General features: G+C 36.2%; 1 protein-coding gene across 3 annotated transcripts in view; it reads left to right on the top strand.

Annotated features, from left to right (window-relative positions):
- Positions 1–17,275, top strand: part of stxbp6 (syntaxin binding protein 6) — a 51,571-nt gene extending 34,296 nt beyond the window's left edge. For 2 of the 3 annotated variants that reach the window (XM_023352936.1, XM_005798322.2), the window contains exons 3-7: positions 4,512–4,642; positions 4,871–5,036; positions 7,494–7,586; positions 12,833–12,990; positions 14,608–17,275. In XM_023352936.1, coding sequence (XP_023208704.1) covers positions 4,512–4,642; positions 4,871–5,036; positions 7,494–7,586; positions 12,833–12,990; positions 14,608–14,631 — 572 coding nt within the window. In that variant the 3' untranslated portion in view covers positions 14,632–17,275. The remainder of the gene's footprint in view (positions 1–4,511; positions 4,643–4,870; positions 5,037–7,493; positions 7,587–12,832; positions 12,991–14,607) is intronic. The other variant, XM_005798323.2, reaches the window with a different exon arrangement.
- Positions 17,276–17,699: the final 424 nt, after the last annotated feature.

The following is a 17,699-nucleotide window of genomic DNA, read 5'->3' as shown; positions in this document are numbered from 1 at the left end:
CAAGCATATGAGGGTCTTTTTAATTATTTCCCACCTAGGTGGTCCTTCAAGCAGAATTTGCCTTCATGGTGTCAATATCATCTGATATCTCTCAATTCTCTCTTCACAACCACAACTGTGATAATAATTCCTCGAGCGTTAGCTGATCCAGGGAACGTTTCCTCTATGATGTCTGCAGTCTGTAAAGGCACTGTACATGTTTCCCTTTCAGCTGCAGCGCTCGCACACAGTAAAGAATAACAAGAGATAATTCGGTGCAGGATTTGCGTGTGTGTCACCATGAGAGTATGAGAAGGGGGAAGAAAGGAACACCAACATAGCCTTTCTTGGACAGCCAGCCCACATAGGAACAATATGTTTGGCTGCCTTTCAGTCATTTTGAGTTTCAGTTTTCCTTCTTTGTCATTCTGTATTTATCCTTGATCCTTTACTCATATGTTATTGTAATAAACCAATAACAGGTGCATCATAGTAAATTTTGGTGTTAGTCAGGTTTTAAAAGAGAAGCATGCAATCACGTTAAAAATAAAGTACTCCCATTTTCAAATCCAGTATCTTATGTATTGGGATGAAAATAATCTGGTTTTTAACCGATTGTAAATGTATTTAAATCTAATTTTCAAATTGGATAACAGCCCACAGCAAATTGAAGGTTTAAGGTCATTATAATGTTACAAAGGATCTAAACGGGTGTAGTTTTTTTTAAGAGGGTCACAGAAGAAGCCTCTTCTTTCTACAGGAGGGCTGTGTCAACAGTAAAGTTTGCAAACTGGATGAGCCACAAGACTTGAGGCTGTCAACCACAGTGATGTTGGGTTTGCTGAGATGAGCGTGTTTTCTGGTAACCAAGTGCTACGAAGTAAACATCAGATTTTTACTTTTGCAAAATTTACCAATTGTAAATTTCTTGTGTCTAAGCAGTACTTCAAAAAAGCTTATGTTTTATAAACTTATTAATTTAGTGTTAAAAGATGAATGTTTTTTTTCTGGTAACAAACTGACATGAATCAGATTTTTACATTTGCGTTGAATGTCTGTTTTATGATATATTCACCACCAATGACAAAAACACATTCTCACTTTTCTGCAAAATTTACCAACAGAACATAGGAAATCTTATGCACTGCAGTGCACTGCCCACATTATCAGTAGCCTTTTCCCTAAAATAAGCTTTGAAGCTATGTTGTTTATTTTTTTAGCCATGTATAGCACATTGAATGGAGGAAGCCAATGTAAGACAACATGCCACTGGCAGCATTTAGGCTAACATCAGCATTTTGTATAATTTTAGCTTGTACACTAATTTTAACATACTGAATGGAGTAAGTCCATGTTGATCCATATGTTGTGACTCTCCACATGCTATAGAGTACATTGTAACTTACTTTCACATTGATGCTAATTTTTTTAGCATCAGAACGAGGGGTTCCAGCCAACAGGCACACTTTGGCAGGCTCTGTTTAAATTTCTTCAGAAATTTTCTAGTATAATATTGTTTCCAGAATTTTTTTTCACACTAATAGCATCAATTTATCTCAATTTGCCATCAGAGCAACTCGGAAGTTACATTTTTGTAGAGCTTGGCTGAACATTTTCTTCTTGCTTGGTTGCTATTTCAATAAAGCCATGCCTTAGAACTTTCAGTAATTGTGTTAATATTCAAGGGAGATACTCTGACAAGAAGGCAGTGAACAGCTGAATATGAAATTGATTTGAGAGCCTCAGAGGTGACTGGCAGCTTCATTAAGACGTTTGTGTTGATGTGTCAACAGTTTAACTCCGTGGCCTTGAGATTTTTTCTTTCACAGATCTGCCGATACAGTTCGGTGATCTGTTCTTTATAGAATGTCATTACTTATTTAAAAAAGACTAAAAACCACAAAGTAGTTTGACTGATTGTGATTTGCTTAAAAAATGTGCAGATTACACAGATTGGTTTAATAGGAGTCTCACATTTTTTATGAAGTATGGTTGACACAATTTTTCTCATATTTGGAGTAATTCTGTTTGTTTTGAAAGGTTTAAAAAATGCCGCTGGTCCAGGACGTCAGTCAAACCTGCTGCTGAAAATTATCCCTGCCGAGACAAGACAATAGTGAAAATCAACATCCAATCACTTTGGGTGTCATATTCCGTACTTTTGCTCTGCTGTGATTGACTGTTTACTTTAGTTCACAGCAGATGTAAACATGAATAGAAGACACGTTGCAAAGTTTTTCACTGTTCTACCATCTTTAAATTTAAGATTGATGGGTGTGCTGTGGTGGCGTAGAGGATAGCGCTACCCACGTTTGGAGGCCTTATTTTTTTTTACCTCTTAACATAAAAGTTAATCTGGAGAGAAATAAAATATGACTCACTTCAGGTATTAGCTAGTTTGGTTACCATGTTTGTTCCTAAATTAAATTGTGCATTTCCAGATAACTTAAAACCTTGTGCTTTACGTGAATCCAAGGCCGCTTTCCTTCTCCTTTATCAGAATTGAAAATTGTTATACCTTTTAAGAAATCTAGTCATTTCTTGTTCATATCAAATTTTACTTGATAAATTTCAGCTATCAGTTTGTTACTTATGAAATAAAATATCGCAATTTCTGTTAAATCAGTCTGTCATGGATTATTTTTTTGTTTCTTGGAGACATATTATCATTCCAGTGGCAGATTGTAGACAGTAGATGGTCTTCTGTCCTTCAACCCAGTGGTTGATTGCACCCTACTATCAACATCTTTATAAAATCTTCTCATTCCTAAAGCTATTAGTCATCAGTGTCACCACTGCCAGGATCACTGATTATTGACTTCATTTCTCCGTCTTCGCTGCAACTGTTTGAATGAGGAAGCAGTGAGTGATTGCTTCTATAATTCTGTCTGTCGGTGTGTTTGTATGCCTGTTTCCTTCCACCCACTGTACCTCCAGTATAAACTGCAGCTGTCAAAACGGATACTCTGAACATAACCATACATCTCTTGAGCTGTAGGAGTTTCTTTCAGCCCTACCTTTGTAAAACATTCCTCAATATGGGTGCAGTGCACCCTGAGTGAATTGAGTTGTAGCCAGAGGAAAAATAAATAATATCTGACAGCTGTTAGTGATGTTTTATTTATTTTTTGATGTTATGATGAGAAACAGCAGAAAACCATCACCTTGTGTCAGAGATAACACAATTACACATGTCTTGTTCCTGGTCTGGGGTGAAAAGATTAACACGTACCAAATTAAAGCAATCAAATTATTGCAAAAAACGACTTCTCTGTACAGCAGAGCAGGTGTGGCCTAGTCCGGTCCTCGAGAGATACTTTTCATGCATTCTTGACCCTGCTGAATTTAAATTATTGGAATTGAATTAATAAACTTATTATCTGTGTGTGGAAATGATGTACAAAGCTGGAGTAGAGAAAGTTAATGTGCAGCATCCTGTAAGTAAGTTCACTGTAGAATGTTTGATCAGACTAATAAATCAGGCTGTTGTTGTAAGGTTAAAGTGAGTTGTTCATTGTTAATGATCTCTTGTTTTGCTTTAAGCTGAATGATGTATTTAATATTTTTCATTCTATAATATACTTCACGCTTACCACTTCCTTACTCATAGGGACAAAAACAAGAATACCTTCAACAAGCAAGTTAGATGTAAAAAAGGTTGAAATACTTTACCTCCTTTAGAATATACTTTAGTTTTGAGAGAGAATGGGATACTGTAAATGGTATGATTTATTTGGACTGTGCCAAACAAAATTTCTCACAGTCAAATTCAGATATGTGATCCTGGCATGCAGTTATCCAGTCCATTAGTGCTTCCCTTAAGATCACTGCTTGGTAGATTTCCTATGTCTTAATGATGTTTAGTTGTCATCTTTTTCTGTCAGCCATACTCTCTTCCTGGTGATTCCTACTTCTGCTATACTTTCTGTTTTATGTCTTTTGTTTTCAAGCTATATTTCTTGCCGTTTCTGTCCTGATGTTTTGTCTTCCTTCCATTGACTTGTAAAATTAGCTTTTTGGATTTGCAGTTTGTTATACTTTTTTAAGTTATACACAACTCACCAGAGGTTTTTTCTTGGATTTTATTTGTTTTATTAATTTCATTCTTACCACCTTAGCTTTATTGTGGATCTGTCTTTAATTTCAAAAACATAAGAGTGTATTATAGCCAAATAACTGTTCTGCATTGTTTTCCAATGTATTTGGCAATGCAGGACACAGAATGTGATTACCAGATAAGCCAAGCTGATACAGATCATTTGAACATGTCAAAAAAAAAAGAAATCATTTTTATGAACTTTCCAGCTCACACATTATGTAAATGGCACATGTAGCTAGCTGTTCAACACAACTTTAACTCCAGTATTGTAGTAACCCCTTAGTTTTTTCCCTGATTGTTTAAAATGGTAGAATTTCTGCTGTATAATTTTGTCAAGTATATATATTTTATTAGGTTATTGTTCTAGATTTTTGGTTGCTAGTTGTTGTATCTTTAATACATAGTTATTCTTTTTTAACTTTTGTTTCCACAGTGACAAACAAGAAACCGTCCCATGTATCCCTCACTAAAGTGAAGCAGTTCCAAGGATCATCTGCCTTTGTCAAAAGGTCACAGTGGACAATTGATCAACTACGGCAGGTTAATGGCATCGACTCCAACAAAGTACGTATTTATAACACCACCAACAAATAAAGCATTTTACATAAACATAAAACTTCTTACTTGAGCTTTACCTTTTGCTAGGTCTGTACAGCCTGAAGCATACTGAGGGTATTAGTGGCTATGTGTAATAATTTAATGTTTTAATTTGTTTTTGTTTTATTTACTTGTCTTTTCAACAACTACACTCTCTAACGTCAAACCTATAACGGTTTACGTGTTTACTCGAAGGATTGTCCAGAATTGGACCTGATGTTTGACAATGGTTTGGACCAGTGGGTTGCCAGTTCAGCAGGAGAGAAGTGCACCTTCATCCAAATTCTGCATCACACCTGCCAACGCTACTGCTCAGCACGGAAACCCGAGTTCATCAACTGTCAGTCAAAGCTGCTTGGTGGTAAGATATTTCCAAAGTAAAAATACTAATTTTTAAACTCTAGTCAAAGCCATGAATCTGTGTATTGTGACAGATTCACGGATGTAACCCTGTGCTGTAAGCCAGAATCCTATTATGTATGATGACAACCAGCACCTGGTGTGTATGAAAATGTATGCTTATTACTTGGAAACAGCATCTGTTGTGTGCTCAGTTGATACTTTGTCAAAAGAGGAAGGCGAAGTAATAGGTCACCTTTGACTAAATGCATTTTTCAAGGTTAAGGTGGTTTTACAGCACAAACACATCCTTTAATACTTAAAATTTTAACATTTAATTTCCGTCATAACAGTCAGTCAGTTCCATCATTAAAGACGGCATTTATAAAATACTTTTTTGATGCAGCATTCCTCTTCTTATGTAAAATTACACTGTTTGACATGACTGCTTCTTGCTTTCTCATACTGATACTAAATTAAAGAAACCAGAGAAACAAATTAAAATAATGTCTCTTTTGAGTATTGCTTAGTAAGTAAAGATGCATGTTTAAAGCCATTTGAACATAGCTTGGTGTCAATTGTTACACTCGTGTTAAACACGCTGTTGTTAATGTGATAATGGTGCTTTTTAATATAATTCTCTTTTTAAAAAAAATCTGATATCAATATGATTATCCTCAATTCCCATCTCAGAACGTCAGACAGTTTGCCCTATTCATAAAAATAACTTGAGAACTGAATGCCCAAAACCTTCCTACAAGCTCCACAGATACAGGAGTCAGTTATGAGAGAGGTTTGCGGCATTTCTTCTGCTGATAAGAAATTATTTAATATGCACTGCATTGCAGTGAGGTGAGATGTTGAAGCTGTCGTCACTCATCTACTTACTGTTTTTTTGTGTTTGTCAGTGTGTGTGGGAACTGACTATCTATTCATTGATGATAAAGCTGCCATATCTTCCCAACCTTCCTCTACATTTCTTTGACCTCCCTCCTACATTCATGACCATGTCCATATTTAACATTTTTCAGATGACCATAGTTCATAGTGTGAAATCTGTATGTGTAGGTGGGGAAGTAGCAGTTTCCCATAGAGCAAAAACTGTTTAATGCTTTTTAAAGAAACATGTTGAGCAAAGTTGCTCTACCACCAGTACATTTGAAAATGATCATTTTCAAAATATTATTTACAATTGTCTTATTTAAAAAATAATAATCTGTGCACCAAACTTGCTTCTTGGCAGACGTCAAACAGTAAATCCAATCTTTGACTGCTAATCTGTCAACGATTAGCAGCTCTGCTTTCTCTGGATCTGTTTAGCATGACTGATAGTGGAGATGTCTATAAATCACTCAAATGACAAGAAGAATGGGGAGAATCCCAGACTGCTGCCACTTCTGTCTACTCCAGTTTAAGTCTCACACCAGTGCAAAACAAAAATCATGACGCTGCTCAGGTGTGGGACCCTAACTGTGGATGGGCTCTATCTGCAGAAACACATGGAATGACAGGCATTTATAATCTTAGAAATAGCATAAATACTATTAAATGTAACTAAATTGAGTGGAAAGTAATGCTAATTAGTGCAAGAAAAACATTCCTTCACTATTTAAGAAAGAAGAATTGATTTAACACAGTTTAACTTGATTCAGATTCAGTCTGATTCCAATTTCTTTTTGCAAACTAATTTATAAAAAAGATCACCATTCAAAATATTTTTTCCAGTTGTGATGCCATTAGTTATTTATGTAAGAAGCAAAGTCAATATTATGGCATTGTTTGAGACATCACTGTAAAATTGTAAGTGTCTTTGTGGCCAGTTTCTCTGTGTACTTCTACTGATCTGTGGATGTCTATTTTATCCAGCCTATAAATATGTCATCAAAGGTTTTATATCCTAACAGGGAACAAAGACATTTTATTGTCCCTCAGCAATGGTAACCAGCCTAAGATATCTAATTGCTTTATTGTAGTGCCACACAGCGAAAACAAGAGTGTACCAGATTTATGCAGCACAAAATATGAAGACTATAAAATCTGCCCATGACCAAACAAATAGCCATGGTAAGATTTGATTAATATTCTTTCAGTGGATTCTACTTATACAGTGGAAACATATTTGGGCTGGTGTGCTGGCAGAATCTACATTTATATATGTATTAAAAATATTTTGGTCTCACCTCAATGGTTATTGTAAATAACTTGGACTTCATTACAAGTTACAAACCACTGGATATGTGACATGCTCAGAGAAGCTTAAATTTATTTACAGTTGATCATCAAAACATATTTTTAAATCAGTTGGAGTGGTTTTCCTTAACTACATAACTACTTTTATGTAATTGCATGGCATTAATGGAGAACTAAACTTCTAAGTTATTTACCCTTAACTTAATGACAATAATACTAGAACTAATTTAAAAGTAACAAATTGTAATTCAAATCAAACTTGTTTCTGGCTGATGTCTCCTCATCGCAGAAGGCTTAGATACAGTCATTTACCACTGCAAGGTCTATTTCAACAGAATGAGGAAAGACTTAGTGCCACATCGTGGTCCTCCTCAAAAACAAGGTAAGCACTGCAAAACAAAAATACGTATCTACTAATAATATGTTGACTTCCCGGTTTCATAAATAATTTTACAGATATGAAAAAAGAAGAATCCTAATTGTTCATTTTGGATAGACTAACTTTTGAAATGTCTACTATCAAAAGAAGGATATGAGACAGGAGTTTTAATGTAATGTTTGGAAATTTGCTGTTTAAGTGAAAACGACAACCTAACTGGGAAAAAGCACAAAAGTCTAATAAAAAAAAAAAGAAAACCACTATGATTTGTTCTCAGATTAGTTTGCTTGCAGCCTTCTTTTTTTTTGCTCAATGCTTCATTTAAGTACAAGGACATCTTTCACTTTGCATGTAGTACTGAAATGCTGATAATCAAAGTTTACGAGCCACAAACTCACTGTCTTCACCCTTCACTGTCAGACTTTGTGCAGACTCGCTAATAAAAGGCTGTTCAGAGGTAAATCATGATCTGGTGTCCAAGGACAACACAGTTACAGTCTGCATCCTCACTAATGCTGTTTTCTGTACTGTTGTTTAGATTGTCTCACACTATGATTTATGCTTTGTTGGGGTAATAATGACAGAAATTGTGTCAGTCCTTTTTCCTGTAACACTCAAAACATTTATCCTGTTTGGAAATTATTGTGTGAAAGTGTCATTACATTAACCTGCTGTTTGGAGACACACTATAGAGCCTGTTTATCAATGCTCATTATCATTAAACAAACTAATTAGCCTATTATTATATCATTCAGCAGAAGATTATTCAAATCCTTGAAAGATTCAGATTTAAAGAGATTATGTCTATCTGATAGGAAATGAGACACAAGTCTCTCAAAAGATTAAACAATGTTGAAAATAAATTAAGCATTTTACATTTTATACATGTTGAACATTATTCATGCTCTTCTCAATCATTAGTGGATAATTTTTTATTATTTTACTTTTTTTTTTTTTACAAAGGGCCAAGATTGTTTCTGTTAGCTTTTTGTTTCCTTCAATAAATCAAATCATCATTTATGGCTGGAAGTAGGTTATTAATATTTAGTTTGATCTGACATTTAAGTGTGATCAGAATGTTACTTAACTTAGTAGAATAGCTTCAAACACCACTTCTTGATTACATAAGTTCCAACCTAGAATGTTAAAATCTTGGTAATATATTGTTTGAATGCATCGAAAGTCTATGAATATTTTTCTACCTTTGTTTATACTGTTTATGTCATTCACGAGAGAAACCTGTTTTGATTAAACAAAAACAAACAAGAAAAAAAGTATCTTTTTATATATGCAAAGTCTGGATGAAGTGTTGCAGAAAATGCCTTAGAAAATACACAGATTCTGAGATTAGAGGAATAGTTTGTGCTTGATTAAAAACAAGAATTAAATAGGACTCCTAAAAGAAAGTGAATTTACTTTGATGAAAAAAAACTTCAGGAGGACCATGGACAAAAACAATTGGAATCAAATTTACTTGGAGTGGAACACGGTGTAGCTTGGGGAGATTCTCCTCAATGTTTGAACCTTTCCAACACTTTCATTATGCTGCTGTTGGTACTGTCAGAATTTGCATTAATTAAACTGCAGGAGGTTACTGCAGCAGCATGTACCTACAGGCTCCTGTAATGTCTGTTTTTCTCTCTCCCTCTCTATTCTCTACACAATTTAGAAGATTAAAACAGCAGTTTTCCTAGTGAAATAGTCTACGTCTTACTCCGCTACATAACTATTCAACGCAGAGATAAATTTGACTTCATTTTTGGTTGGATATGTTCATTAATATTTATTTTGCTAAGCCTGAAAATTTCACACAAAGCAGGAAATAGGATCTTCTTTGTTCAGGCTGAAGATCATGTAGTGGAGATCTTTTTTTTTTTTTTTTTTTAACCCCAGACTAAAGAGTGGGCTATTGTGATGAAAACAAGACAGCACACTAACTTTCAGTTCTAGAGAATAAATAATCTGTTCTATACCTGGTACAAGATAATTAAAATCTTGGAGTGTACTAAATCTCACTACTCATATGCTCCGATTCACTTCCATAATGAAATACACTGCAGTGTGTATTCTTCCATGATTTCTTTTATGTAGCAATGTTTGTTTTTGGAGTTGACAATATAATCTCATAAATGCCTCAGGAAATGTGGCTCAGCTGTCAGTATGAGGTTTCCATTGATAACCATCAGATCATTTTCTGAGTATCACAGGAGCTCAGACTCTTGTCTTGGAATCCACTATCCAACTTCCTGGTTTTGTTTATCTTTGTTGAAAGCTTCTGGATTCTGGGAGAGCTTTTTTTCCCCCAAAAAATAACTTCTCTACTTGTTGAGCCTCTGCTGCCCAAAGAATGTTAGATTATGATACAAAATGGACTTCTCATTGTTTAGAGATCTGGGTCATGGATAGAGAAACCATTGGTTTACAAAAGCTTTACAACAACTTTGTACATATTATTTTTTGTTCAACATACTTGACCAGATGGGAGAAAAATCATTTGCCTAAAACAAAACAGTTGTGAGTTTTAGCCTCTGGAGTCCTACAGCTGTTACTATTTAATGTGAATGTATTGATCACTAGTCCTATTTCACTGTAAGATGAGATGTCAGCATTCGGTTTGAATCACAGGAACTGCACCACATAACACACTCTGCTCCTTCACATCTATTTTGACTTGCTATGTTCCAACTCCCTTCCCTCCTCTGAAACCGTTCCACAGCCTCCCCACCCAGCATTTCTCTAATTACATTCTACAGTACACTTGGGGGAGCCGGTGCAACAGCCTGCCACTGATTTCTGTGAATAGAGCAGGGAAAGCTCCAGAGAAAAGAAAATGGTAGGCAGACAAATAAATGGAGATGTTCTTTTTAGTGCGAGGAGATGAGTGCGGGGGTTTTACAGCGGGTGAAGGGAGCACGACTCCCTGGGCTCCCCTGGACGAGGAGGAGGAAGGGAATTAAGAAAAATCTGTGATAAAGGTGTAAAAGGTCTGCAACGTTTTATGAATAACTCAAAACCTGTAACAGAAAGTTTACTTTTGCAAAATTGAGCAGTGGATATCATTTTGTGTCTGTGTCTTCATTTTCTATGAGCATTAATGTAAATGTATACCCCATCCGAGTCTGCAGATCTTGTTCTATCAAAGTAACTAATTCTGAAGGGCTACCAGGTGGCCTCGCAGTCTGCTTTTGGGCTGTCATAAAGTCCAGTGCAGTCCAGTGGAGCTGTCCCAATTATCTGTCACTCACCATATCTGTCAAGGGACATACACTTACTATATTGGAGTTTCATGTAGGAAATAATAGAATTCAGGTTGTCAGTTTCCAAATGCACTCAGTTTCCCCGCTGCCATTATATGCATATCTTCTTGTGAGCCACCAAATGTATGTGTAGGTCACAACCTAAAAACGTTTCAGATGGTTTTTTTTGTTTGTTTTGTTTTTTCTGAACTGCCAAGGTGTCCTTAGGTACAGATCTAACAGAACTCCCATCATGTAAGAGATGAATGCCTCATCCAAGGAAACATCCGCAGGGCTGCCGAAGTTATCTGAAATTATCTTTGTTCTGTCTTTATATCTACCAGTGGGTTTCCAGGGCAGCCCAGGAGGCCAGCTGTTCTCTACCATGCTTTAAATTAGAAAATAGAGTAATAAATGTTTTGCTCAAGAAGTTCAAAATTAAATAAAGGAAGTGGCAAACCCTTCTTTTACACTCTTAGAAATGGTCAAAAGAAGCAGACGATTGTATTAGTTTTGTTGTCCAGCTTATGGATCGGGTCTGCTGATGCATTTTGTGGCAGGTGCTTTGGGATTATTGAGTTATTATTGAGCTTGTTCACAGTACAGGCTAGACTTACTGCCCCTTGTCATTGATCCTATTTCTTGTGTTCATGGACAGGCACTCAAAGAAAAGTCATGGAGAACCTCATCTTTTTCAGAATATGTGGCACTCATAAAGCCACGGCCTGCAGTGTACATGGTAAAACTTTACATCCAAAGCTGAAGAGAGCAGGATGAGTCAGTGGTCACCTCATGGTTGTTAAGGTAGACTGTCCACTCTGGGTTTTTGGTCAGTCTGTCTGAAGTGGAAGAGTTCATATCCTGTTCATGAGTGATGGCAGGATGATGCAGGAGATGGACAGAAGGACTGGAGCCTCGTCAAAAGTAACATGGGTACTTCTTTGGACTCCCATTGTTACGAAAGAGCTGAGCCAAAAGTGAAGCTCTCAGTTTGCTGGTATTTATTCTCACCCATGATCACAAGCTATGGATCAGGACCGAAAGCAGAAGATCCCAGAAACAAGTGACTGAAACAAGCTTCAACTGATTTCAGTAAAAGATTCCCAGTGGTAAATTAAATGTCATAACTTGGTCTAAGTTAATTCATACAGTCACTGAAGATGATGATGATAGCAGTGGAATAGAATAATCCTCTGTAGGGGTTTCTTTTGCAGAGTTTGTGGAGACCCTGACAGTAAACAATTTGTTGTATTGTAAAGATGGTGCTCTAGAATGCCCATTATGTTCTTCCTTTTATTAAGTGTCATTTCTAGAGACTTTAGAGCAGTCCCTAACACAGAGCTAGCATCACAAGAGGTGATGGCAGAAGAAACTATACTCTCTCAAAAAAGCAGGAAATGCAGCAAATGCTGAAGGAACTATGCATACTCAGAAAGTACAGTCTGCTCTGTCTCTTATTTTATGCAACTTCACTTTTGTGTGAACATTAAAATATTTTTACTACTCAGCCACCTCCTGTTTTGTTTCCATTGAAGGAAATAGTGTTTTAGATTTTCCCATTTCCCCTGAAATCTGCAGTCATCTTATTTGTCTCGTTTATATTCTAGATGAGATGGTTGTTTCCACACCATGCCACACAGTGTACTCAGCCCACCTCTGACACACCTGACAACTGCAGAGTCTTCTGAGTTTTTTTACGCATGACAGGACTCCAGACGTTTTCTGATATTACTGTGAATAAAATCAGCTCTGAAGAAAACTCATTAGCCACCCGTCCACTTTGCACCAGCTGGAGACCATTTTGTTTTTTTATTACTTTGTCTGGCATCATTAACACTATTGGTCAGGGGTGCTGATTGCACCACATGTAATGCCACAGGTTTTGTCTCTTTACCAAAGTAACCAAAGTTTCTTCTCCCCCTTCTTTTCTCTTTGCTCCACTTTGTTTTGCCTCACTTTCTGCCTCTTGTTGGTCTCCCTGTTTCACGACTTTGCTGCTACCCTTTTCTGCAGGTAACAGTATACTACACTCAGCTGCAGACAGTGTGACCAGTGCTGTACAGAAGGCCAGCCAGGCTCTGAATGAGCGCGGTGAGCGATTAGGTCGGGCAGAGGAGAGGACTGCAGACATGATGAACAGTGCTGAACAGTTTGCTGTCACAGCACACAAGGTGAGTCAAACTAGACGCTTATTAATGCTTAAAAACATTCTAGGTGTTCGTTCCCTTGTTCGATGTGAAAATAGCAGTTTGTCATTGTTAGTTTAGCTTAAAAATATCTCTATTGAAGGATTGTTGTAAGTTATGCTTTACTGTGATGAAACTATTAGCAGTAATGATTTCTGCACAGTGAATACAATATAGTTCCTTTTTACTATTTTCTTGCTTTCTCATTTTTCATAAAGAATTACCAGCTTGCTGCTTAACTGGAAAAAAAGATGAATACCTAAAAAAAATCGATATCCATATTATAGTACTGGTTCAGCATGGTACAATGATTGAGTGTAAATTACAAAAGCTTGCTTGACCCTCTTGCTGCTCACAGATGAGATTCCCTGCAGCGATGAGATGCAGAAAGTTTGACAAGCAGAGAGAAATGCTATGGCTTTGTTACTTTTCCAGAGAAAATTACTACATAAACCCCACAGTGAATGACTCATTTGCTGCCATTTCTCATCCCGCTTGATCCAATTTGCCTCAAAGCTTATATGGGTTGCACTTTTTACTTTTACTAAAACGCATGCTGTTTTTACTGGATACAGTGTGAAACCTTTGCGTTTTCTGAGTTTTGAGCAGGGAAAGCAGATTTAATTTACTTAAGCTAATTTTGTAAACTGTATTAATTTGATTGACAGATGAGAGATTAATGCAAATTCAAGCAAGGAAACCTGTCTAGATCTTTCATTCAAATTTGCCTTTTTGGCTTGGGTGGTCTGAAAATATATTATAGTAGGCATTGCTATGAAGAAAATAAATGCACCATAGCATAATGAATACTAAATTCTACAAATAATTAAATCTTTGTCATTATATTTTATTAGTAAGCAACATCATTATTATAATAATATTTTTTTAATAATATTGATATATACATGCATTTTAGACTTCTTTGTTGTTTTAGGGCTACCTGTTCATTCTGTGAATCTTACAAATTGCATCAAAGAGAAACAAAAGAAAACATCTGCAGTACTGCGAGCAGGTCACCTTGACTTTTTTTCCTCCTGGTCTATTTCTGCAGTCTCATTTCTGCAGCTCACTTTGTGGCTACAGACAGTTTTAACTACACTGCTCAGTTTTAATCAAAAGTACTAATTTGTCTGTGATGCTCTGCTGCCCCCACTGGATCGATCAGTAGAATTCAGTTCTCGTCACATCACAAAGCTTCATGCTCCATCTGTTGTCTCTGGTTGTGTGCATGCATGCATGTGTGCGTGCATGTGTATTTTGTTTTGTTTTTCCACATCTCTCCACCCCATGGCTTAGCATTTGATTGGTGACCCTAATCACCTCCTTAATGAGACTCCCATAAAGCCAATTACAACTGCTATTAATAAGATAGATGAACTTCCAGAAGGTGTAATTTGAAAATAACAAGCCTCAGTAGTTTACCTGGCAACTTTCATTTTTATGAAATAACTTAAGTGATGCAGCCTGATTCCTCCTGCTGTGATTCGGTGTGCGCTTTATTGAGGAGTCTGTAACTTTAATGGTAGGATTTAATACACCTGCATTCTTTTCTTGAATTTCTTCACCAATATTCTTTAATCCCCCCCCCCAATTTTTCTACAGCTCGCCATGAAGCACAAATGTTAGGACCACTGCCAAAACCACCTGCACTGGAGGTGTGAGCACAGACCAGTCGTTGCACGGGAGAGGGATTCCAGCATTAATTCTTTTTTACATTTTTTAAATATAATTAATCTTTTTTTTAACAATGTTAACCTTTTACTCTTTTGGGTTATCATACTGTGGTGCAGTTAATTCCTAATAACAGAGTTGCAGCACATGCAGTGACTTGCAAAAGTACTTGTACCCCTTTAGCAGTTTGTTTCATGTTCTGTCACATCACAATCACAACCCTTTGTCTAATTTATAAGAGTCATATGATAACCAACACAACGTAATGCATCATTTTTAAGTAGAGGATGGGGTTCAATGTGGTCCTATCTGGTCTGTTTTGGATTTAAACCTGGACTTTCACCGGACCATTCTAACACCAATCCATTTCACTGTTGTTCTGCATGCATGTTTAGATGTATTGTTCTCCATGTCAGTATCAAATCTCTTGCAGCCTTTATCACCTTTTTTCCTCCATGTTTTTTCTATATTGTGCTCCATCTTTCTTCCCATCAGCTTAGACTGATTTGTCTGTAGCATCCGCCACATCATGACACTACCACCACATTTAGTGATGGGGATGGTATATTGATTTGCACTATAAGGCCTCTACTACATACTGCATTTTACATTTAATCAGTGTCCCTTCTTCTACATGTTTCATCCTCTTATGACTTTCTTCTTGTCACTCATCCTTAAAGGCCAGATTCATGGAGTGACCGACTAATAGTTGTCTTGTCAGTGGATTAAACTTGAACAGTCCTTTATGAGACGTTCAAAGTTCAGAATAGTGTTTAAAAAACTAACCTTATGTTATTTTATACCTATTACGTCTATTGTCAGCAGATTCCAATTGAACAGTCGTTTATGAGATGTTCAAATTTCGGGATAGTGTTTAAAAAAACTAAACTACTATTTTGTACCTCCTCTGTCTATTGTTGTTGTTCGTCTTCATAATGCTGTTTGTTCAGTAACGTTCATTTTTATGATGCTTTGGCAAAGCAACAGAGCATAACTAACACATTAACCAATTAGGTGCTTTCTGACAGCAATTGATTGCACTGAAATATACAGAATATAGGGATGCGTTAGGAAAGTAGGTTGAATACAGATGCACACCACTTTAAGATTGCTCATTTGCCATTCAACTTGTATTATTCACCATCCACTTTATAGTTATATACTACTCTGTGTTGGTCCCAATACAATAAATTACATTTTGTGTATGTGATGTGACAGTGTGTTGGTGTGGAAACGTTTAAGGGGTGTGAGTTCTTTTGAAAGACCCTGAAGGCGGGAGAGGAAGGGACAACTTTGAGCAGAATGTTTAACGCTGCTGTTTACCAAAAATGTAACTTTAATGACAACAGTTAATGGTAACAGGCCCTGAGTACACATTGTGTTTTTGAGATAATAATGTGTGGGCTTAAGTTAAACTAGAAACTATCATCAATTTCTCCCAGACAAGTAATACATTGTTTCTGATTGTTAGGCGTTATTTATCCACACTGCTGGGTTTTAAAGGCTGATTTATGAATCAGTAGTAGTCTGTTATGTGTTTTCCTTTTGAAGAGTGTCTATTAAATCAAATATAAATCTTTTGCACCTATGTTTCTAAAGGTTGAGACTTCCTTGCAAAATTTTGAACCAAATTTGGGACAGTGCAGTTTCAGCCTGTCCTTTTTCAATCTGCATTTTCATTGAGTCTTTTGTCCTTGACTTCAGGAAGTAAAAACAGTACGTTTCCTGTCATACAATGCCAACTGGAGTAGAGTGAAGAAAGATGATAAACACACTTTGTCACCTTATGGAAATATTTTTTAGTATTAACATTGTTTCTAAGGATATTGATTACACATTGTGTTGATTTATGTTACAAAGAGGCAGTACATTAGACCAGGCTGCGGTCTGAAAGAAAAACAACCTCTTATACTGATATCTCAACGTCTGTAGATCTAATTTGTCCCTTTATGGGGTGTATTACAATTAATTCTTGCTGTAGTTCACTTTTCAACACCGAGTTTCCTTTGCTTTTCTTTATTTAATTTGGGAATTGTTTAGAGATGACAGCTGATCATAGACAAGTTCCTTCAGTAGCAGCAATATATGATACTTTATGTTGCTTATTTTTTTTTATTGTACTTTCCCACACTGACTGTAATTTTGAGGTCACAGTCTGGATGTACCCGATTGTTTTTATATTTTTGCTTTTTTCTAAGACATGATGTTACAAAGCACTGATGTAATATTCTTGCAGTGCACTGCTGAGTTCATAATGAGTTCTAGTTGCCACACTTGGATGTTTAGCTTTTTAATAACAAGAAAAAGATTGATATCTATTATTAGTCCTTTCTTCTAGCTACCTTGAGGTTTGTGTTTTATGCTTCCAACAAATGTAACGCACACCTGGTACTTTGATATATCTTTAGTCAATTCACAAAATTGTTCTCTTTTCAAGCAATGTGCCAACAGCTTTAAGTGTTTCAGGGTTTATTATCTTGCTTTCTTTGTTTGATGAGCTCAGTTTCACTTTAAACTTTAACACTTGTTCTTTTTTCTGATTTCCACTCCAACTCTATGCGGTTGTAACATGTGAAATAAAGACCACAATTACAGTAAATGATTGTTCATTGGTGTTTCTTCTACAGTGTGTTTGTTTAAAGTTTATGATTTAAATTGTTACAACATGCTAACTTTTGTTCTGAGAATTTATCCTTCTGTACTTTATTAATAATACCGTATTTTCCACACTATAAGGCGCACCTTCAAAGAATGGCCTATTTTAAAACTTTTTTCATATATAAGGCGCACCGCATTATAATGTGCATAGAATAGACGCTACAGTAGAGGCTGGAGTTACGTTATGCATCCATTAGATGGAACTGCGCTAAAGGGAATGTCAACAAAATAGTCAGATAGGTCAGTCAAACTTTATTAATAGATTACAAACCAGCGTTCTGAAAACTCTGTTCATTCCCAAAATGAATAAACAGCTGTTTTATTATTTTTCCCGAGGTAAAGTAAGTGACGTGGTATTTTCGTGA

This window comes from Xiphophorus maculatus, chromosome 19 (assembly GCF_002775205.1).
Source record: "Xiphophorus maculatus strain JP 163 A chromosome 19, X_maculatus-5.0-male, whole genome shotgun sequence".
In the NCBI taxonomy this organism is placed as follows: Eukaryota; Metazoa; Chordata; class Actinopteri; order Cyprinodontiformes; family Poeciliidae; genus Xiphophorus; species Xiphophorus maculatus.
This window is presented reverse-complemented; position numbering and strand designations above follow the sequence as displayed.